A 22,816-nucleotide genomic window follows, 5' to 3' on the forward strand; every position below is an offset into this window, starting at 1 on the left:
TTAACTTCTTTGCGGCTGTTTTGAACCATTTATACGAAATGTGTCATTTAATGAGAATGAGTTTTTCTACAATACGTATCTTTTTTTCATATTCAGCAATAAGTTTCAGATGGTAAATTACTTATTTTTTCTAACATCATCACTACTTTCGAAAAATATAATAAATTACCAAAATTGGTACCTTTCAGTTCAGTTCCTAACTTTGGGCATTTTCTCATTTAGGCTTTTTCTTAAAGTTCTTATTGATTATAAAATTGATTTCTTGAGAAAATTAAACTTTTGGGACGGATTTTTTATTATTGAATAATCGGAAAAAATGCGGGAAATGAAAAATTGAAGTTGAGTGGCCACTCTGCAATTGGTGCTTTATGCGTTATGACATCACAAATATATCAAAAACTATAGCTGGTGAGATATAAAAGAATTGTTGATAGATGCATTCGATTTTCAATCTGTTGACTATTTTTTTTCTACTTGTACACTGATGTTTGAGTGAATTGGATTGGTTTTGTTCGAGAAGCGGACTATGCCAATTATGGAAGGGGAAAGTCCACAGTCTTTCAGTAGTGCACGTATGAAAATTGGGTAAATAAAAACTAAATGTTGATGCCAAATGACTTTGAAATGTCTAAAACGTCGAGGTCTGGTGTTATTTTGTTTAAAAAAAAAATGAAAGAAAATTGAATTTCTGGGACTGAAAATACAAATATAAAAAAACGACTAACATTTTTTTATATCTGTTTTTATTCTATTCTTTTTATGTTTGTACCTGATTTTTTTTTAGTTTTGAGTGCTTTGAGGAACCCTTAATGTAAGTCCGATTGAGTTGAAACACTGTTGAGATTTGGCACAGATCAGTTTTTTTTGGTCCGTTTTTGAAACTCTTTGATGATTTGGGATATAAAATTGGATATTCAATCTTTTTTCATAGGTAAATCCTTAAAGCTATAATTTTTAAAAACTCCTTAATAATCTTTAAAAAAAAGTTAATATCATTCCAGAACCATCCAATTCAATCGAAACCAAACTGAAAATGCCATCCACTCACTTCCTCATTCTTAATGGACAGCACACGCAAAGGGGAATGGAGATCCAGTTCATCCACGCGATCCTCCCACTCGTTTTGGGGGAAAAAAAAGGCGAAACCGGCAAGCTAGAGCAGCCTGAACTTTCGAAAAGTTGCTCCATTCTGAAAGGCGTTTAACAACTACCACGCCACGCACCGGGGTAATTGAGCCAGCCAGCAGGTGAACGGTCTACGTATTTTTCTCAATCTACACACCTGAACGAGCCCCCAGAACTAAGAACAATAAACGCTCTAAGGTGAGTCGAAACACTTTGCATTAATTCTTTTAGAGGTTCAAAGAGAATTACAAATTGTATGTTTTTTTTTTTTTTTTTAATATGTCTTTATTAGTCTTTTAATCATTACATTTAAGTTACATTATTAAAGTTAAATTAAAGTGTTCAGATCAATTATGATCAGTTCAACTCTTTGATACAGTTAATTTTAAACATTGTTTATTTGATTTAAATTTGCTTTAGCAATAAATAATTTGATTTAAAGGAGAATATCCTGTTAAGCAAAAAAAAAAAAAAAAGATGTATAAACTTAATCCTAAATCCTATAAACTAACTTAATTGTAAAGAGAACGAATCTCTGCGATGGAAGACTGCATCGATTTGCCTCTAAAGTTGGAGATGATTTTGTTGGCCATCTCTTCGATCGATTCTATGCCTGCAATCCGATGAAGATCTTCGGTGCTGTGCCAAGGTGGAAGCCGCAAAATCATTTTCAGAACCTTGTTCTGAATCCTCTGGATGGCTTTCTTCCTCGTCGCGCAGCAGCTAGACCAAATCGGAACTGCATACATTATCGCTGGTCGAAAGACCTGTTTGTAGATTAACATCTTGTTTCGCAGACACAACCTGGATTTCCTGTTGATGAGAGAATAAAGAGATTTAGTGTATTTATTGCATTTAGATTGAATATCTTCAATGTGATTTTTAAAAGTAAGATTCCGATCAAGTGTGAGTCCCAAGTACTTCACGTGATCAGACCATTCTAATGAAACCCCATTAAAAGTTATGGAATGATTTTCATTAGGTTTTAAAAAATTTGCTCTTGGCTTATGGGGAAATAAAATAAGTTGAGTTTTGGAAGCGTTAGGAGAAATTTTCCACATTTTCAAGTAATTCAAAAAAGAATTTAAATTTTGTTGCAATCTACTGCGTACCACCCGTAAATTTCGACCTTTGGCTGAAAGTAAAGTATCATCAGCAAATAATCTTCTACCTTTTCCTTCTGGTACATCAGGAAGATCAGAAGTAAAAATATTGTATAAAATTGGCCCAAGTATACTGCCCTGAGGGACCCCAGCTCTAATGGGAGTCCTTTCAGAGCATGAATTTTGATAGCTTACTTGTAAGGTTCGGCTAGTCAAATAATTTTGAATAATTTTGGTGAGATATACAGGAAAATCAAATCGAGCTAATTTAGCTACTAAACCTTTGTGCCAAACACTGTCAAAAGCTTTTTCAATATCAAGAAGAGTAACACCAGTTGAATAACCTTCAGATTTGCTAGCGTTAATCATATTAGTTACACTCAAAAGTTGATGTGTAGTAGAATGTCCATGACGGAAACCAAATTGTTCATCAGGGAAAATAGAATTCTGATTAATGTGAATCATCATTCTATTCAAAATAACTCTCTCAAATAGTTTACTTAAAGAAGGAAGCAAACTAATTGGTCGATAACTTGATGGCTCTGAAGCACTTTTTCCAGGTTTCAAAATTGGAGTTACTTTGGCATTTTTCCATTTATTGGGAAAATAAGCCAAGTGAAAACATTTGTTGAAGATTTTAACTAAAAAATTTAAAGTGCTTTCAGGCAACTTTTTAATAAGAATATAGAAAATCCCATCTTCCCCCGGAGCTTTCATATTTTTAAATTTTTTGAAAATCAATTTAAGTTCATCAATATTTGTCTCACAAGAACTATCAAACACATTTTGCTTTGAAAGAATATCATCAAATTCTAGGGAAATTTGAGCGTCAATAGGACTAACAACGTTTAAATTAAAATCATGAGCAGACTCAAATTGTTGGGCTAATTTTTGAGCTTTTTCTGAATTAGTTAAAAGAAGTTTATCCCCATCTTTCAAAGTAGGAATTGGCTTCTGGGGCTTTTTCAGAATTTTAGTTAATTTCCAAAATGGCTTTGAGTAGGGTTTTATGTCCTCTACTGCTTTAGCAAAATTTTCATTACGAATGAAATTTAAACGACGTTTGATCTCTTTTTGAAGGTCGCAATAAATAAATTTTAAATAAGGATCCCTAGTACGTTGATATTGGCGTCGACGAATGTTTTTCAGTCGTATCAAAAACTGAAGATCATCATCAATTAAAGGTTGAAAACTTATGTTTAACTTTAGGTATTGAAGCGGCTTTAGCATTGACTATTGAAGTTGTCAAATTTTCTATAGCCAAATCAATATCTTCTATTGAATTCAGTGGAACGTTTACATCTAAATTACGTTCAATAAAATTCATATATCGCTCCCAGTTAGCCTTTTGGAAATTAAAAGTTGATTTTAAAGGGTTTTCAATGGGACTTTGGGATAAAGAGAAAGATACTGGAAGGTGGTCTGAATCGAGGTCCGCATGAGTAACTAATTGACTACAATGCTCGCCTAAATCCGTTAGAACCAAATCAATTGTGGAGGGATTTCTAATTGAAGAAAAACAAGTATGCCCATTAGGATATTCAACAGTGTAATAACCTGCAGAGCAATCATTAAACAAAATATTCCCATTAGAATTTGATGAAATATTATTCCAAGATCGGTGTTTTGCATTAAAGTCACCAATAATAAAAAATTTAGATTTATTTCTGGTGAGTTTTTGTAAATCTCCCTTCAAAAAATTTTTCTGTTCACCGCTGCATTGGAAAGGCAAATATGCGGCAACAATTATAATTTTCCCCATAGAAGTTTCTAATTCAATTCCAATTGTTTCTAAGACTTTTGTATTGAAAGAAGGAAGAAGTCTAAATTTGAGACGACTATTGATGACAATAGCTACACCCCCACCTTGTCGATCAAGTCGATCATTCCGTAAAATTTTAAAGAAAGCATTGCTTTTCAAGTTATTGTCTGGCTTTAAAAAAGTTTCAGTGATGGCAGCAATATGTATGTTTTGAGTTTTCAAAAATAAAAAGAATTCATCTTGGTTAGCCAGCAAAGATCTAGCGTTCCAATTCATAATATTTAAACATCTATTTGGATCCATGAGGGAATCGTAAAGTCATAATAATTTTGTTAGCATAATTAAAAGAAGTTTGAAAAGCTTCAAACATTGAATTTGCTTTCAACATAAGTTGCATCATTTCCATTAAATTTTGATGCAAAAATTTTAATTTTTCCTCAGTAATCTCACCCAAATCAACAAAATTGTTAGGATCAGAAAATGAAGGAGAAGAACAAGTATTTGAATTTCGGGGATTTTCCCAAGCCTTCGCATGAACGTTGAGACTTGGTTTTTTCCCATTTTTATTAGTTAAACCTGAAGAGGGAATCCCATTTTCAACCACCTCTGAGAACGATAAACAACGAGTCTGGGGCGCAGATTCAGCACAGGTAACATTAAAATCACTTCGGGTATTACCCAGCCGTGATTCCAATGTAGGCCGAGGCTGACCGCGAACAGGCAGGTTGTTTGCCGGCCCGACGTGTGAAGACGAAAAAGAGGAAGGAGGAGAAGAAACTTTTCTGAGAACTTTGGGATTTTTCCTAGAAGCAATAATTTTTGCCCTGATGGGACAGTCTAGAGAATTCGAGGAATGATTACCTGCGCAATTCGCACACTTAAAAAATTCTGTTTTTGGCTTATCACCACCAAAAAGGCATTTAGATTTTTCATGATCGAATGAGCCGCAAAACATGCATCTGGCATTCATTCTACAATTTTTAGTGCCGTGACAAAAAGCTTGACAACGACGACATTGCGTAATATTTTGTAAAAAATTGGTAGTAGATTTACGAAAAGGTTCAAATTTTACTCGACAATGAAACATAAGACGAGCCTTTTCCAGAATTTTTAAATTATTAATCTGATCCTTTTTAAAATGGATCAAATAAAGTTCAGGAGCAAAACCAACACTACTGGTATTATTCGTGTTGGTTCTTTTCCTCATTTGAATTACTTGAATTGGAGAAAACCCTAACAAAGAATTTAATTCAGCTGTGATCTCATCCGGTGTCTGATCGCCAGTGAGACCACGAAGTACAACTTTAAATGGACGATCACTTCTAGTGTCGTACGTAAAAAATTGGTGTTTTTTATTATTCAAATAATTTAAAACCTTTTGAAAATCATTAAAAGATTCCGCCAATATACGAGCAGTTCCCCTTCGACCGATCTGAAAAGAAATCTTCACATCCTTGACGGAAGTGACGATTTCTTTTCGAAAGGCATTGAAGTCAGGAATCGTGACCGTTATTGGTGGAATCTTTTCGTTTTTAAGAGTATAAGAAGAAGAAGAAGGTTTCTTAGTACTCTTATCAGAATTAAATATGAATATTTCCTCATCACCGATGTTATGAAGGACATCGAATGAATTGGAAATTTCAACTTTTTTGGCAGATGGCCCTGGATTAGGTTCAGCAATCCGTTTTCTTCCGGCCCTTGAGCCGGCCGAAGACTTCCCCATGCTGGAAAGAAAAGAGAAAATATGAATAAAAGAAATGAAAATAATTTTAGCACTGAAAAGTGCTGATTGAAATACAGGTAAGGAAAAAATAAATAATGAAAAATGTTCCTGCAGGTACACAGCAACGATACGATGCTCCGGCGTACGTGTTGACGGCTCAACGGTACAGATGGAAGTGTCAAATTGTATGTTTGTGTCATCTGTAAATCGTTGTTTTTCCTTAAATCGAAAGTATGACTCAAAATTCAAAATCTGCATTCCCATTGTGGATTGTTTGTGAGTTGTCATTTCGAATTTTGTATCAGCTGTATTCAAAAATTGAGATACTCTTTTTTTTTTATTCGATTATAGTCGTTTTACTATCTTTATGGCATTCGCGACTCTATCGACGTTGCAGTTGGCGGATCGTCATTGAAAAACTTGTCCGGTACAACTGTGTTAGATGTTTACTCTTGGGCTCGAAATCACGGACATCGGCTCAGGAAGCAACAGACTTGCCAACTGAGCTGTATCACAAGCCCTATTTTGAGATACTCTGATTTTCTAGCCTAATTTATGTTCCACATTCTTATTAAGATTTTATATTTTAAATGGTAAAACTCGGACGTTTTAAAGTTCATAAACCGGCTGTTAATGCAATTGTGAACGTCAGCAAGCTGAATCAAACAAATAGGTAAAAAACGTGCCTCGATTTAGTCAGCTCAGCGAGTGAGAGCTTGTCATCAATCGTATCGTAGGTGTTCGAGCCAGCCATGCACCTCTTCACCAGTTTCGACCAATTAATGATGTAAGTAAACTGATGAGTTGGTGAGCTAGAAATCGAAAACAAAACCGAACTCTTGAATGGAGAAAAAAAACTACGAAAAGAACCGGATTATTTCACAGTTGATTGAACCTATGTACCGTACCTACTTGAGTTGATGAAGACGGTTTTGTCTGGTCAAGTATAGCTCTACGGCATTTCGTCAACTTGAGGTGAACTTGAGTTTTTTTTTTGTATAAGCTTTTTTAGAAATATCAACCTATGGTTTGAACTTTCAAAACCGAAAACTCGAACAAAAAAGAATATTTTTTTGTGACGGTGAAGAAAAAAAACCGTATAATTGATCTGACTAAATACGTTCATCTATCAAGCAAACACGTCAGAAGAATGTCTGCTATTCAATTGCAGCCATTCTGAGCGCTTTGGAATGCAGTATATGTTCAAGCTATTCCTGCATCGTTAATCATCGCGACTAATGATATTGTGACAACTGAATTGGAGCTACACGTGTCAATAAATTTCTGGCTTTGAACTTTTTCATATCATATTGTATATTGTAGTTGCATTAACACTCAAAGTACCAACGTGTGTTTTGGTTACACTAAGACCCGGCAAGTGAAAATAGTGGGAAAGCCAGATCCTGCACCTCACAGCTAAAAAACTACCGAACCGATTTCTTTACACCATTGCATTACTTGAAGTCTCAAAATTTTGCTTGTCACACAAAACATTTTTTGTTAGGTTTCAGAATTTTTTGATTTTCCAACGTTGTAACTACACTCAAAAGAAAAGCATAGCAAAACTACTAAATCGGTGGTTTAAATGAATAACAGCCAACCATATTTTTGAGTGAAATATCGGTATCGCACGTGTTTTTTTTCGTTCCGTCGTGGTGAAAATTAAATTTTTGAAGTTTAAGGAGTTTCTCATTGTAAAATTATGTTTTTTTTTCTGGAATAAGTGGAAAAATCATAGAGCATGTTTGATCATGGAAGTGATGATCGCGTGCGGTTCGTTTCGTGTTTTGTTGTATTAAATTTGCGAGCGGTAATGTGTGATGGTGTTGTGAAGGATAAAGTTCTTTGTGGAAGGGGTGGACTGAAGTGCGTTTTTATTGGTTCGAATTCATAATGCGCGTCCGAAAGTTCAGCGTTGGAGTGAAAAAAAATCTATCCTGTATTGTTGTGGTGGATAAAGGTTTCCTAATTTAAGGAATTAAGGGATTATGGCTTCGGGTTGAACGAAAGAATGAGCCTTGGGGCGGAGGGAATTAAGGTGGTTGTGTTCCGTTGATTTGAGGAGGCTGTCTGTGGTGATGTTCGAAACATGTCTCGACATGACCTTGTTGAAACATCAGGAGCAAAAGCAGAAAAAACCGGTGAGGACGTTCCATCTCTTTTTATTCTTATACCTATTATTTTTAGACCACTCTCTTTTTCCTCTCTCGTGCTTGACATGTGTGGATCACGTTAAGGCTCGTATCCAATGATGTGATGTAAACATGTTCCACTTTTCTGTGGTTCCAATCAAGGCTCGTTTCTAAACAATGGGAGAGTATTTGAAATTGCACCGAAAATAAAATTTTTCGAGCCACACAGGTTGAAAGTGTCCAATATAAGCTTTGGGTTCAAACAAAGCATCACACTTTTGATAACTTTATGTGCTTTAAAAACGTGTGCATAATGAAAAAGATGGTGTTATCTGTTATATCAATGTTATCAAGTTCCTTCGCTGACTTTAGAAGAGGCAACTGTCGCTGTTTAATAGTGAGATGATAATTTATTCTCCTCAATGATATGTGCTGTATCCTTTTTAAAAATATAATGATATTTCTTGATGGTTTTTCATTTGAATCGTGCTTATAAGCGTATTATATTTATATCATATTATATTATTTTATATTGTTATGTTACTAAATATTTCCAATACAATATTATTCCTTGCATTTCCAGATACATATAATTCTAGAAGGAATGCATCTGGGGATAACCCAAAGAGATTATTGCAAGCGGCACGGGTAGCCGGCCATTGTAGGTTTCTAAGGGTTGGATGCCTTCTTTCGACGAACCATCGGACCGTGGAAGCCCTAGAAGAAATTCGAAGGCCAAGCCACACAGACATAGGCAGCACCTTGCTACCGATGGGGGAACCATACATACATACATACATACCATATTTTTGAGTGAAATATGTTATGTTGTTTAAAGTACCTCACGCATAGTTATTTTACCATATGCTGAATTTGGCTGCGCATAGTAAATTTGACTGCGTTTTAGTAAAATTGTCAACGAAAGGATGCGTTGTTTTACTTCGGGTGTAGTAAAATTGATATGTTTCGTATGTGTGCTAGTATGTGCTAGTATGTGTTATGATAGAGATCAGTATGCAAGAGCTTTATTAAAATAGCAAAATTACTACGCATTATGACATTATTTAACTAATTAAAATTCACACTTCCGACATATGTCGGTCAATTCGGCTGTGTTCTTCCGACGCTCTGGAAAGGTTTTTCAATGTTACAAAATTTGAAAGAAGCCCTAATTTTGTTTGTTTGTTCAAGAGTTTGATAATTAAAGATCACTAATTAGTATTTAACAAGAATATTTACCGAGATCAGTCACGATCAGCTTCTCCGAAACCATGGTATTTAAAATTATCATACCCGACGGTAAAATTTAAAATACGCAATGATTTTTTGAGTCAAATATATTTTGTTCTCAAAAGTACTATGCGCGTAGTATTTTGTAGACACGCGGATGCTTATTGGAATAGAAATTATGATGAAATAATCTTGATCTTTTCGACAACAACAATTTCGAGTTGTCAAAAATTACCAGGTACATAGTAATTGCAATAATGTTTCATGAGCACTTTTAGTAAATTTATGTAACAATATGTCGTGATTGAAAATACTAAAACTCAGAAATTGTTTAATTATCATGACAACGGTTTTAAAGTAGCCACGCATTTTTTTTCGTGGATTAACTTAAAACTGATCTTAAAAACACTTATATACTGTTGTATTATTCAGAATAGGGATTCGAATATCGTGTTGTTTTTATTAATTCTGAAATTTATTTCTCATTGTGAATTGTGGTCTAAGAGTTTGATTTCAAATTCTAAATAAAATTCTGAAATTAAGTATAGAAACATCTTATTTTAAGCTTTATTTAATCCGAATCGAATGGAACAAAATTTTAATCGTTTTTTTTGAGGATAGTAACAAATTGGCCACAAGAGGGTATGATTAAAACAAAAATTGATTTTTAATTTTTCTATAATCACATTTTTTTTTATAGAAATAACAAAAGAAAAGAAATTCTGATAGCATAAGACAACAAAAATCACTTTGGTGCAAAAAAAATTAAGAGCTTATTTTGACTGATTTAAGAGTGTTGAAAAATAGGTGCATTTTTTGGAAAAAAAAAGTTTTGATTGAATGACCAACTTTCTCGACAACTGCGAATAATTTTAGACATTTGAGAAAAAATCACATAAGTTTGCTTTTTGATTTTCTTACAGTTCTATCTTAGATAAATTCGAAAACAAATCGTATTGCTGTCGTCAACATAAATCAACTAAAATTTTTAACATAAAAAAATTTTAAACGCCCTTTTGTGACGTCAGATATAAAAAAGTGACATAACTTTCAATTGATTTTTTCATTTTTAGCTTCGTATTTTTGAAATTGAAGAATCTAGGCAAAATCTTGATCCTTCATGAAATACATTTTAACATCAATTTTAAGTTTTTATTCAGCTGCAATTCAGTAAAAATTGCTAAATTTTAGAATTATTCGAGCCATAGCATCAAAACGAGAGCAGGTGATAGACAAAATCTGACGATGCCAAAATATATGCACCAAAACAGCTGTTCTCCACTCTAAATATCTCAGATGTGTGTTGAGATAAAAATCTCAATCCAACTGTCATCGCCGTCGCTATGCGTAAGCATATTTTTCTATATGTTAATGACTTAAAAACGCAACATATGCTTCTTTTGTTTATCAAGCTAAAAAAAATAAAAATTTACTTACATAATTAAATTCCATCGATGGGGGACCTAAAGTTCATAACAAAAATATGATCATATGCTTATGATCTTAGTTTTGTCATGTTCATTCATGTCGAAAAGGAGTTTTTGATGAAACATCAATAAGTCAAACAAACGCATTTACAAATCATAGTTTGTGGAGAATCGTGGGCCACATTTTGTGGGGTATTTTAGGCCACCTATATTCTTATGTTGTTATAAATAATAAGAATTTAAAATACGTTTTTCCTATCTGTAAAGTTTTCTTATGCCAAATGAAGAGTTATGAAAAATATTTTGACCGGAATTTTGCCGAAACGTTCGCAAGCCAGGTTTAACGAATTATTCGATCATACACAACTCTCGTTTTAATTTCCTCATCTAAAATTACTTTAAAATACCTAAATAAATTTTGAGTCAAATCATAAACTATGCACGTTATCTGGTCAATTTAGATTTGGCGACCCACAATTCCCCACAATTTTTTAAAATCCATAAAAATATACTTTTTTTTAAACAGACATTACTTGGGGAAATTAATTTCTTTGAAAAATAAAAAAAAATCTAATAATACCTTAAAATGTAGTCCATTTATTATTTTCTTTTTATCTTTTATAATAAAGAAGTTGTGAAGCAAAGAAAAAAAGTGGCCCATGATACCCCACACTCCCCTAAAATTTCATAACTAGTGAAGAAATGAAAACTTGTTTATCCCATTTTTTATAAAAATAAATCTCGATATCCTTTGATACAACTTCAATCTGCGAATCGATGATCTTCAATGCGTTAACATGTGGAAAAAAGATGATTTTCGTATTTTTTATACCAGCGAATTAAAAATATATCGACTAGGGAGCTCATTAACCCTCATCCGCATTTGGGTGTCATTTTAACACCATTGCAAGTTTGAAGGCTTGTAACTTTTTTCAGAAGCTTCAAAATACAAAATTTTCTTCGGGGACCCTAAATGAATTCAAAAGTTCTTCAATATTGCATTTTTACTTTTTTCATGGACGAACCCTGGAAGCCTGGACAAAAAAACTCCCTTTTCCGACTTTTGGTGTCATTTTGACACCACAAAAGTAAAATCTATTTAAGTCGTTTGAATTATTATTTATTAACATTTTATTAGCAGTTGGATTAGTCTGAAGACTGTTGTCAACTGCTCAGCCAGAGAATTTACAAATGTGATGTGCACGTGACTCCGTTGCCTTCATTGGAGGTAGACGCTTAGGGTTCCCGGCTGGTAAACTTATCATGACTATTTTGCTACAAGGGTTAGGATTGGTCAGGGTAGGAAAGGGGCAGGAAAAGGGATTGCAAAGCACAAGGATAATTTCCTATCCTAAGCTCCCAAGAGTCCATGTAAGTAGGTTTTACCGCGCCTACGTCGTATTATTACAATTCACGCTGTGAGATTTCACAAAAATATGAAAATTATAAACGTAAAACCATTCCTGAATTTCTAGAACTACAAGCAGCGGTCCAGCAAAACGTGTTTGTTTGCTCTCCGAGTAGGTACGGTGGGTGGTGATTCGGGCAGAGAGCGAAGCCGACAGACGAAATAATGATGCGTGTCGTACGTTTCGCGGTTGGAAATTTTCTATTGACAGTAGTTCTCGTTTGCTAGTCACGACACGCATCATTATTTCGTCTGTCGGCTTCGCTCTCTGCCCGAATCACCACCCACCGTACCTACTCGGAGAGCAAACAAACACGTTTTGCTGGACCGCTGCTTGTAGTTCTAGAAATTCATGAATGATTTTACGTTTATAATTTTCATATTTTTGTGAAATCTCACAGCGTGAATTGTAGCACCTCACTAGAATGTAGATTAAATGTGCTTTCTAATGAATATACTCTTGATTGGTCCAAACAAAGTAAAAGCACTGATAATCTGGGTACAACCTGACAGTGGACCACAAAAACAGATGAAATTTCAATTTGTAAAAAAATCGCGCAAAGTAGGTAGTGAACTTTGAAAAATTCCAGTAAATTCAATTTTTGTTGCATCAAAAATCTAAAGACAGCAAAATGTTGGAATTTTAATACATTTTGTAGTCATATTTTTTTCAAAACTCTACCATCGCTCAAACAGTATTTAGTAGGTTTTTTAGACCACTTTTTTGAACTTTTTGTGACCATTTCATTAAAAAAAATTAAAAAAAGTATTTCTTGTCTTCATGATGTAGGCATTAACTTCAGCTTTCATATGCATAAGACAAATATTTTTTTGGACGTGTTATATATGAACTACAGCAGTTTCCGTGAGGCATGTTTTTTCGGATTTTTTTTCTTTCACGCTGAATAACGAGAAAACTTGTAACTTTAGCTGTATATTAATTAAGATTAATCACCGTGATTTATGTTTGGAAATTAATTTTTACGGCCTTATCGGTGAAAGTTATGTTCTCATAGTGAGAACATTTCAAGAATTGAAAATTATAGATGGATAGAAGAAGATTAGAAGAAAATTATAGGTGTTGAAATGAGCGGGTAGAATTTTTTAAGAAGCATTTTCACCACATACTTAACTTTTGTTCAATCACGGATCAACTATTTTGAAATGTTAGAATCGGACAGGGTTGAGTCTAACACAACACAATAGTTGATCTTGCGTGGTTCGCACTGCGAAACTTGCAGTGCGAACGAACTGCAAGTTTCGCAGTGCGAACCACGCAAGATCAACTATTGTGTTGTGTTAGACTCAACCCTGTCCGATTCTAACATTTCAAAATAGTTGATCCGTGATTGAACAAAAGTTAAGTATGTGGTGAAAATGCTTCTTAAAAAATTCTACCCGCTCATTTCAACACCTATAATTTTCTTCTAATCTTCTTCTATCCATCTATAATTTTCAATTCTTGAAATGTTCTCACTATGAGAACATAACTTTCACCGATAAGGCCGTAAAAATTAATTTAGCTGTATATAATGTTCTAAACATATTTTAATGACATTATAAGGTTTCTTTTGATGTAAGTTTTGTTTAAATCGGTCTAACACGCCAAAAGTTATAACGATTTGAGCTTGTGGTGTCAAATTGATACCACAAGTGCTGATTAGGGTAATGAAATCTAATGCGGATGAGGGTTAAGGAATCTCTCTCTACAAATGTAAATTTTTAAATGAAAACACATTTGTTATTAAACAGAAGAACATTTAAATAAAAACATTTCAATTATATGTTTTTCCCGAGCTTCTTTATATCAGCGCGAGGTTAACACAATGAAATTTTAATGATTCACATTTTGCAACTATGTATACGTTCGTAAAACAAATATTTGAGATGAGTTTTTCTGATTTTTTCTTTATTATTATGTTATATTTTTCTGAATAGTAGTTCGGAAATGGGAATCGTGTTGTTTTAATATATCCTGAAATTCATTCCTTGTTGTGAATTGTGGCCGAAGAATTTTATTTCTAAATTTTAACTTAATTCTGATATAAAACAATTAATTATGATTCTGAACTCTGGAAATTTGGGAGTTCCAAAATGAACATCTTCACCAAGAAAGTGCTTTTTTCGTGTGTGGTAGGAGAAAGGCCTTGTTTTCGCTCACTCCCGTATTTGCATGTTCCCGGAAGTATCTTTAACTAGTTTTAAAAACCATACTCGTTTGATCTGTGCTAATTTTGATTATTCGAATAGTTGGTGAAAATGTGAGCTTTAGAGCTTTTTTGATGTGGACATTTTTACTACTTCTGTGATTCTTTAATTAAATGCATCTTCTTTGGAAATTGATTAATTACTTTTATTGTATTTAGAAACAGAATGGGATGTTTTTTGTCTAAATCGGGGTTACAATTAAAAGTGTATCAATAAATGCAGAGTTGAAGTTTATTTAAAGGCCATCACGAGGAAAAAAAAGAAAAACCCTTCATTTTTCTTTTTTTTTCTAATTAAATCATGTTAAGCAGGCGATGATATATTTTTGCGGAGAAATAAACGAAAAAAATGCTTTTGGCTCTTTAAGTTATACGTACGAGTCTGTTTTTAATTCGTTTCTTTATAAAAAAAAAAAACAAATTGAATTATACTAACCATCTCAAAACTTTATTATTATTTCAACTAACTGTTTGAACAGAATGTTTAAAAATCTGTTCATCTAATATTTCATACTAATGACAACTATTTGACAGGCAGTTTTCAAAAACTACATCCACGCTCAAGCTTCAAAACATGAGAAAAATGGAAATAGACCTTTTTTTCTTAAAAATTATAATTAAGGAAGCGTCCGAAATCCTTGGTCCATGTGTCTTTCGATCTAAAATAGCTATTGAAAGTTTGGTCTAAAACTAACCACCATTCTGAAGTGATTTTTTTTAGAAAAAAAAAAAGATTCTTGGTAAGGTAGAAAAGAAGAAATTTAAACCTCATCTAAAAGCGGAGTTTATAAAAAAGACAACAAATCAACAAATATGTTTATGAAATTAAGTTCTTTTAGCCCGTGTTGTTATGCAATTTTTGATACAAAAAAATGTAAAAACTCTTTTCTGAACAAAAAAAAATCCGTCAAACTGAATAAAAAAAAACTTCCGTGAATTTTACAGCGAAAAAAAAAGGTTTTAAACGAATAACATTAAGTAATGATTACAATGTTAAAAGAAAGGATATAAAGTGAGACTGCCAGTAGAAGTCCTAAGCTTTTAAAGTGCCCAATGGAAAATTTGACTGCAACTTAAATTTATCACTTTAACGGCAATTCAAATAACCTCTTCTTTTTGATAAACATTCTCAAGAAATGAAATTTTTTGAAAATTCAGAAATCTACCGACTAGGAAAAGTTCTAAATTTTCATAGAAGTTCAAGCGTTTTCGTGCATTTTTAACGCTTTTTTCACTCCGATCACCCCCTTCCCTCCATCGTACCGCACATGGAAATGACAGAGGTTCATTCCCAAAGTTTATCCGAAGTGAAGTTCCTCAACTAAAGCAATTCCTGGAAATGCGTGACTCCGGTGACTCGAATATCGTCCCCTCGCGCGTGGCGCAAAATAAGGGCCATTAACTTTTCTACACGATTTACTGAAAAATTGGGGCTTAGACAGAAATGAAAATGGAAGGTGAAATAAAAATCGAATAGTTAGTTGTAAATGATAGTTAGGGCTTTCGTGTTTTGCAGAGTTTTAAACTACTTGTGTGATTCTAAAATTTAAATGCATTTTCTAAATTGAAATTATCTATTTAGTTTAATTGTATTGAACGCCAGATCCTGCACCTTACAGCTAAGGAACTACTGAACCGATTTCCACAAACTTTAAAACATTGAATTGAAGTCTCAAAATTTTGTTGGCCATTTAAAACTTTTTTTCTTAGGTTTCATCATTTTGAACTAGATATCAAAATGAAGTAGTAACTTTTTTTGTTGAGTGACATTTTTTACCTCAATGTGATTTTCCGACGTTGTAACTTCTACCTACATGGCGTAGAAAAACGGTAAAAAGTGCACTGCAATTGTTTATTTTACAGTTTTTATATTCAGACAACATTAATTCTTATACAAGCTGAGTTTATTATTTTATTTGAATTTAAGTTTTTAAACTTTAAAGTATTTTTTTTCTACTTACAAATATGACGGGAAACTGACAGCCTACTTCAATTTATCTTTGCACGACCATACATCATACTAATCCTCAGAAAACCCCTACAAAATGTATACTGGCGTAAACTACAAATTTCAAAGAATGCGTTGATATAAGATTCATTTCAGTTTTCGAAAATTTGTAGCATCTTATTCCAATTTCCAAACCATTACAAAAACGCAAAAGCAGCTTTCCTCCGTGGGATGGTGACTCGAATAATTGAGTTGAGAAAAAAAAGCAGAGGCAAATCATAATTTCCAACAACAAAAGCACTGAAGTTTTTGATTGTTTCCAGTGGGACTCCCCACTTATAGATAAACTACATAGCTTGTTTTGAGCTTATCGGATCGAGTTTCTCTATGGGGCTGTGAGGATTTACTGAAGCCAACGCTTAAGTCTATCAACAGTTGAGATCTTAAGCTTAAAGATCTCAGCTATATTACTCAAAATACTTGTGTAGAATGATCACAAGTCCTCATTTAATAAACCTTGCAGTAAACCCCATTCAAGGGTCACAAAGTTCAATCGGTTTTGCTATGACCTAATCGTGCTAAAACGTCGTACAAACTTTGACTCTCAATTTCGTCATGAGTTTGAAAGGAAAATGATAGGGAAAACTGGTTCTGCCCAGCCGAAGATCAGGCGCTATAATTACGCGTCCGATCAACCAACCTTGCGGCCTCGTTCGATGAAGGGACTTTCATCAGCCCTTCGAATTTGTTCGTGGTCACGTAGGCCCACCTATTGACGCAATCAGTTGATTTTTTTTTCTAATATTGTTATAGACTTGAAATCAGCTGTCGTAGCGAGATGGTTAGAAATCTGCAACACACCGGGGTTAGGTAAATCAGCTCTGCACGAAATCTACATACTTTGGCGTGGCTGTGATCGATTCTTGATCGGTACAGCAACAACAAAAAATGTTGTTGTTCTTGAAACTGGTTTATCCAGTATTCACCACCGACGACGGACGCCTTCCCTCGACGATAATCGGAAGGAATAAAAGCGAAACTTGTTCGGTGATTGTTATTGGCAGAACAGAAAGGAAGGAATGCAATTTTCGATCTACATTTAGTTTTGGATTGCGTGCTTCAGGTGTTTGTTTAATAAAAACAGTCTGTTGGTTCTCTGGAACGAATATGCTCAAATAGAGGCATGTTTCTATAAACAACACTATAAAAAACGATTTTTACAGGAACGAAGGCGAAATACAAGGTCCCATCTAAAACATTTTTGTTCCTGGGATAAATCTGAATTCTGAACATGAAGCTGAACCCGAGCAAAGAATAAAATATATTCCAAAAATCGCCATAAAACCATAAACCTTTACCTAATGTTAATCCTTTTTAATACTTTCCACATACTTCCAAAGCTTCTGGTCTTCTCGGAGTTCAAAAACTAAAATTGAATGGTTATGAAAAAGAGATAAGTTATATCAACAATTTTCTTACTTCCTAGATAATTTGATTTAATGTGTCATCCCCTATCGTTCAACGAAATCTAGCTGTCTTCTCTCTACCGTGAATTGTCTCATTTAGTTGTCAATCAAAGCTGACTTTAGGATTTTCTCTGAACAAGCCATCGTTTTCACTTACCCTTCAACGCCTCCGATATAAACTGGTGCCATTGATGCGGTTTGTTCTTTTAACGATTGAATCCCGTTGTTCTTCACAAAAAACAATCACTCAACTCAGAAGATGTTCGAGTTTTCACTTTTTTTTTCACACTATACTGGGGCAAGAAGGCAACAACAGAGTTTTGGTGGTACCTCACTAAACGAACCCGAACCTATTTCTGGACCTGGCAAGTCAGCCGTCGAAAGATTGTTTGAATAGAGTTGTCACTCGTCGAAGCGTACTTGGCGAGGCGTAAGAGCTCAGGATTCGGGCTATCTTATCAGCCGACCGACAGGCAACTGATTGCAAATTTTTGCTGTTCACTTTGGCTTGGCTCTGTCCAATCTAGGAGTAGGTTTATAGATATGTGGAACAAGTTAAATGGCAATCTCATAAAGCTGGCTGGATCCGGTAGGAAAAGGGGGAAAAACGGGTGTGTAAACAAATCGAACTGATCCGGTCAGCTTTATGGCATACAGGATGCTTTCGAGTACAGCATGACGATATCGATAGACTAGGTGCGAGTAATAGTTAAAAAAAAGTTGCTGTCGTGTCCACTTTCAAACCAAACAATCGTGGCCTTGCAGAAATATTTGCATAGCTGCTGGCTGCTGAAGACTCGTCGTGGCTCCGAGTACCGAGAACAACTTCGCAGACAGACGGGCTCACACTTAGGCACGACTATCGGGTATGATTGAGTTGGCTATCTTGGCAGCAACTTCAGTAGCTGCAACAACTGTAATTTTCTGTTTGTTTTTGTGCTTTACACTTCGCTGCCAATCTTCTAAACACACTTTCGCACGTAATAATCGATTAGTTGCTCGGGAAACAAACAAAAATGCAGAAGGGAATGCAATGGGGGGAAAAACAACAACAAAACTCGCCCACTGGGTATCTTTCACTTCACTCACTCTCACTTCCGCCTTGTGGTTTGTGGGGCTTATGGATGGGGGGAAGCCAACAAGAACTTGCTTCTCTATACTTGATGAGAGAACACCCCACTATTTCAAAAACTTGGAACCACTTTTATTCCGATCCACCAGGGTCCAATACTCAGCCGCGAATGAGCAAAACTGGTCGCGAGACATTTGTTTTTGATATAATGTCGGTCGGTGAACAATTTGCACAGACACTTCTCTCCCCGGGCTGGATTAGTGGTCACTAACTGGTGCCAACAAGTCACACATGCAAACTTTTGTGGTAAGGCGAGTCAGTGGAGCTGCTACTACCTAGTAGAAATGAGGGGCGCGTGTTTGCGCCTCAAGAAATCAACCAACCCATATGCTTGTGTAGCAAAGTCAACTATCATACATACATCGTTGGCGCAGCCGCGTGAAAGGAGAAATTTTGCTTATCGCCACGTGCTGCTGGAAAACCGCGCCGCGCGCGAATGGAATTTGAGTTCTCTTCTCTCATTTGCGAATACTCTCACGCGCTCTCCTTTCTCTCAGCGGTGGGTGGTGAGTTACACGGAAAGCTTGGTGCTCGGTGTAATTTATTGATAAATATTAAAAAATCACAAACATTTTATCAAATATATTAAAACCAATATACCCCACTGTCAGCCTTCCCCATACATCTCATCAAGGACACGTATGTCAGCACCACCTACTGACGAAAGTTCCTACTAAAGTCACTGATAGTACCACCATCACCGCCTTAAGCGACAACAGCACCACCTACATGTCAGATATCCGTCAGAAATAGTTCAGATCGTCGAAGTTTATACGTGATAGTTGGAACTTTCTCCACATGATGGCGTGCTTGATGTGTCGCCTTGTTTCTTGAAGAGTGAAGTATATTGGTTTTATACTATATTTGATTTTATGCTACTCGCCGAATGTGTTGGTGAAACATTTCCAACATAATGCTGAGTTAAGTATATCTACTTTCAACTAATAACTATGTTAAACTTAGTAGGTTTTCCGAATTTCTGACCTTTGAAAAATTTCTAAGTTCCAATTTTGGCTTTGCTTTCTTCACCTCATGAACCGAATTTTCAGACTCAAATTTTAGCCTTTTCTAATTTCGTTATTATTTTTTATAGAAAATACTTGGCCTTTAAAAAACTTCAGTTCTTCAGTATGATTTGAATGAAGTCTGTTTCACATAGCATCTGGTCGCATCTTTTCATTTACTGCAGTGCCTCTAGTTGTCACTTCGCGAATCTATTAACAGTGTTTTGATCCGGATGGTTTGTTTACTTACGGCGCGTTCGTAAATTGATTTTTTTCGGGTGATGCATCAGTCGATCGATTTGTTTGGTAGATGTCAAATCACTTCCCAATGCTTTTGCATACGTTTGTTTGTAATTTACGAACGCCAGCATCGATAAAAAAATCACTTCGATAGAAAAAAATCAATTTACGAACACGCCGTTAGTGGTGAAAATTTCATCAAGATTGAAAGAGTCAATCAAAAATTATCGACTATGGAACGCGAAAGGCGAGAGAAAATTCTGCACATTTACGTAGAGAAACCGACTTGGTCAAGGGTAAAGATCGCGAAATTCCTGAATTATCCTAAATCGACTGTAAATTCGGTGCTGCAACGTTACCGGGAGACCCTTACGGTGGATCGAGCAAAACAAACCAGGTGTAAAAGTGGAACATATGACCGGAAGCTGCGAGCAAAGGTAATAAGATCAGTTCACAATAATCCTGGAATCTCCTTGCGTGATTTGGCGAAAAAGTTCAAGACGAACCACAGTACAGCTCGACGAATTTGTTTGCGCGAAGGCTTGCGGTCGTATCATGCAAGCAAACACCCCAACAGGACGCTGAAACAAAACCTGGTTGCCAAAACCAGAGAAAGGAAGTTGTACGAGAAAGTGTTGACCAAGTACAACGGATGGATTTTGATGGACGACGAAACTTACGTCAAAATGGATTTTGGACAAATACCCGGTAACAAATTTTACCTTCTGGGTAGATTCAAGTTTGTTTTCGCAGATAAATTTGCTCGTAAGTTGATGATTTGGCAAGGGATCTGTAGTTGTGGGAAGAAGACTAAGACTTTCATCACTGGGGACACAATGAATGGAAATGTTTACAAAGAAGAATGTCTCCAGAAGAGGCTTTTGCCATTCATTCGGTCCCACAAAGGTCCAGTGAAGTTCAGGCCGGACCTGGCAAGCTGCCACTACAGCCGGGATGTCGTTAAGTGGTATTAGGAGAACAAGAACGATTTTGTTGAAAAAAGTATCAATCCACCAAACTGTCCGGATTTTCGTCCCATCGAGAAATATTGGGCAATAGTTAAAAGCAAACTGAAGAAATGTGGCAGAATCATGAAAAAACCCGCTCAAATGGAAAAGTGGTGGAACAAGATTGCAAATGAGGTTACCAGCAGTACTGTGCAGAAAATAATGGGTGGCATCACAAAAAAAGTTCAAAAATTCATCCGAAAAGCTGACGAATGATTTTTATGTATTTTTTTCCTTAAAGTGCAATAAAAACCCTACAAAATGACATTTTTACTTTTGTTGTACGTTATTTCTCTGTGGAGAAATGATCTATTTTATCCGACCAGATTCTATGTGAAACAGACTTTATGCGTTTCGGGTAATATCCCAAGCAACTAAAAGTCCTATAAAACAGGTACAAAAACGCTCACTCAGCCCCATAATTGATATAAAGTACGTTCTATGCAGCTCAAAATTTAAGTTCTTATTTATACTTTCAAGTTTCAAAACAAGTCTTAACTATTCAGCTTCCAGAGGTCTTTTAATTCAGCTACCAAAAAATTGTAAAATGAGCAAAAAATCTCTCTCTATCTCAACTGCACCCTTGGCATCGGTTCATATCACCTTCTCTTGACTATTTACTATGTTCTGTTCATGGTGCCGCCATGATGCTACGCGCCGGATTCCAAACTCGACAAATTGCTCAATTGCTTATTTCTTACATTTCGCATCAGAATGGTCCAAATTATTTATTGAAAAAAGCTTGCCCGGGTTGGGGATCGAATCCCAACCTTCGTGATGAGAATCGAACACGCTACCACTAGACAACAACTAGATGTTGTTATAGCTGAAACTAAAACTCGAAGTGGTGATTTGATTTTGAAAGCATATCAATGAACTTTCTGTGACTTACTAAATCCCGTTTTGAGTACTTTTGTGTACTCTTTGTGACTTAAGTCCCGTACAACGTACGTTTAAATCACTTTTGCTACTTTCAAGTTCATAAATGAGTACATAAAGTTCACTTAAGGGAATTGGGCAGTCGATTCTCTTTGTCAGCCAATATGTAACTTTCAATGCCTTCATTCAAGTAAATATGTGGTAAATATGTGGGCTTCTTCCCCTCCAATAAATAAATAAATAAATGTGACTTTTTGTTGCTTGGGATTGTCCTCTAAAATCGATTGAATCGCAATATCCCCAATTCTTTTCAAAACTGTCCTCTTACCACCCTTTGTGCTGTACATTGAGGCTCTGTTCTAAATAATTATGTAGTGTTTTTGTTAAGTTTTAAAGCTTTTCTCTTAAAACGCTTTCCATAGAATTTCAACCTGCAACTTGCTTGATTTGAAATTCTCTCAATTTTTTTTTCAGAACTGTCAACTCGCTGTAATGCTCATGTTTCTAGTCCTCGACTTACCTGAGTTTCATTTTTTGAAAAAAAACCCCTACTAACTTAAGCTGCATTTGTTTTCAAAATCTCAACATTAAAAGTTTCAACGTTTCTCGTGTCCATTATGATTTTTCTGCAGCTGGTGACAAATTCTTTTATTTTGTTTTAGGCTGTTCAGCTAATTTTATTGAATTTATATTTAATTTTCGAGCTATAGGTTATTTCCGGTTTTCATTTTAAGTTAAACATGCCTATAATAGATTTTATTAATTTTCATTTTGTGGCTCATTAATAGCCTCTTCCAAACTAAAAATTATCTATATCGTTTTATTTGACTTCTGAGTGTAAATTGAGTTGAGTTGTTACATTTCGATTATCGGGATACCAGTACTCATTCTCTCGACCTAAACTGAGAAAAAAATCCGAAAAATCCTCTCAAAATCACTCGCTCTCCTCCATTTTCAACTCTCATATTCTCTCGTTTTGACAGCTGCTGCTGTCAAAAGCTGTCGTTTTGTTGCCGATCAGGA

At 35.1% G+C, this 22,816-nt stretch overlaps 1 protein-coding gene across 4 annotated transcripts in view; it reads right to left on the bottom strand.

Moving 5' to 3' along the window:
* The window catches only part of LOC129748318 (N-acetyl-D-glucosamine kinase), a 77,275-nt gene extending 58,493 nt beyond the window's left edge, over positions 1-18,782 (bottom strand). The window contains exons 1-2 of one of the 4 annotated variants that reach the window (XM_055742893.1): positions 18,621-18,782; positions 17,689-17,893 (exon numbers count right to left, since the gene is read on the bottom strand). In XM_055742893.1, the coding sequence (XP_055598868.1) occupies positions 17,689-17,720 (32 nt within the window). In that variant the 5' untranslated portion in view covers positions 17,721-17,893; positions 18,621-18,782. Of the gene's footprint in view, positions 1-17,688; positions 18,055-18,186; positions 18,283-18,378; positions 18,545-18,620 lie in introns of those variants that run through there. The other 3 variants (XM_055742867.1, XM_055742887.1, XM_055742877.1) reach the window with 3 other exon arrangements.
* Between the last annotated feature and the right edge of the window lie 4,034 nt (positions 18,783-22,816).

This window comes from Uranotaenia lowii, chromosome 1 (genome assembly GCF_029784155.1).
Source record: "Uranotaenia lowii strain MFRU-FL chromosome 1, ASM2978415v1, whole genome shotgun sequence".
Classification (NCBI taxonomy): domain Eukaryota; kingdom Metazoa; phylum Arthropoda; class Insecta; order Diptera; family Culicidae; genus Uranotaenia; species Uranotaenia lowii.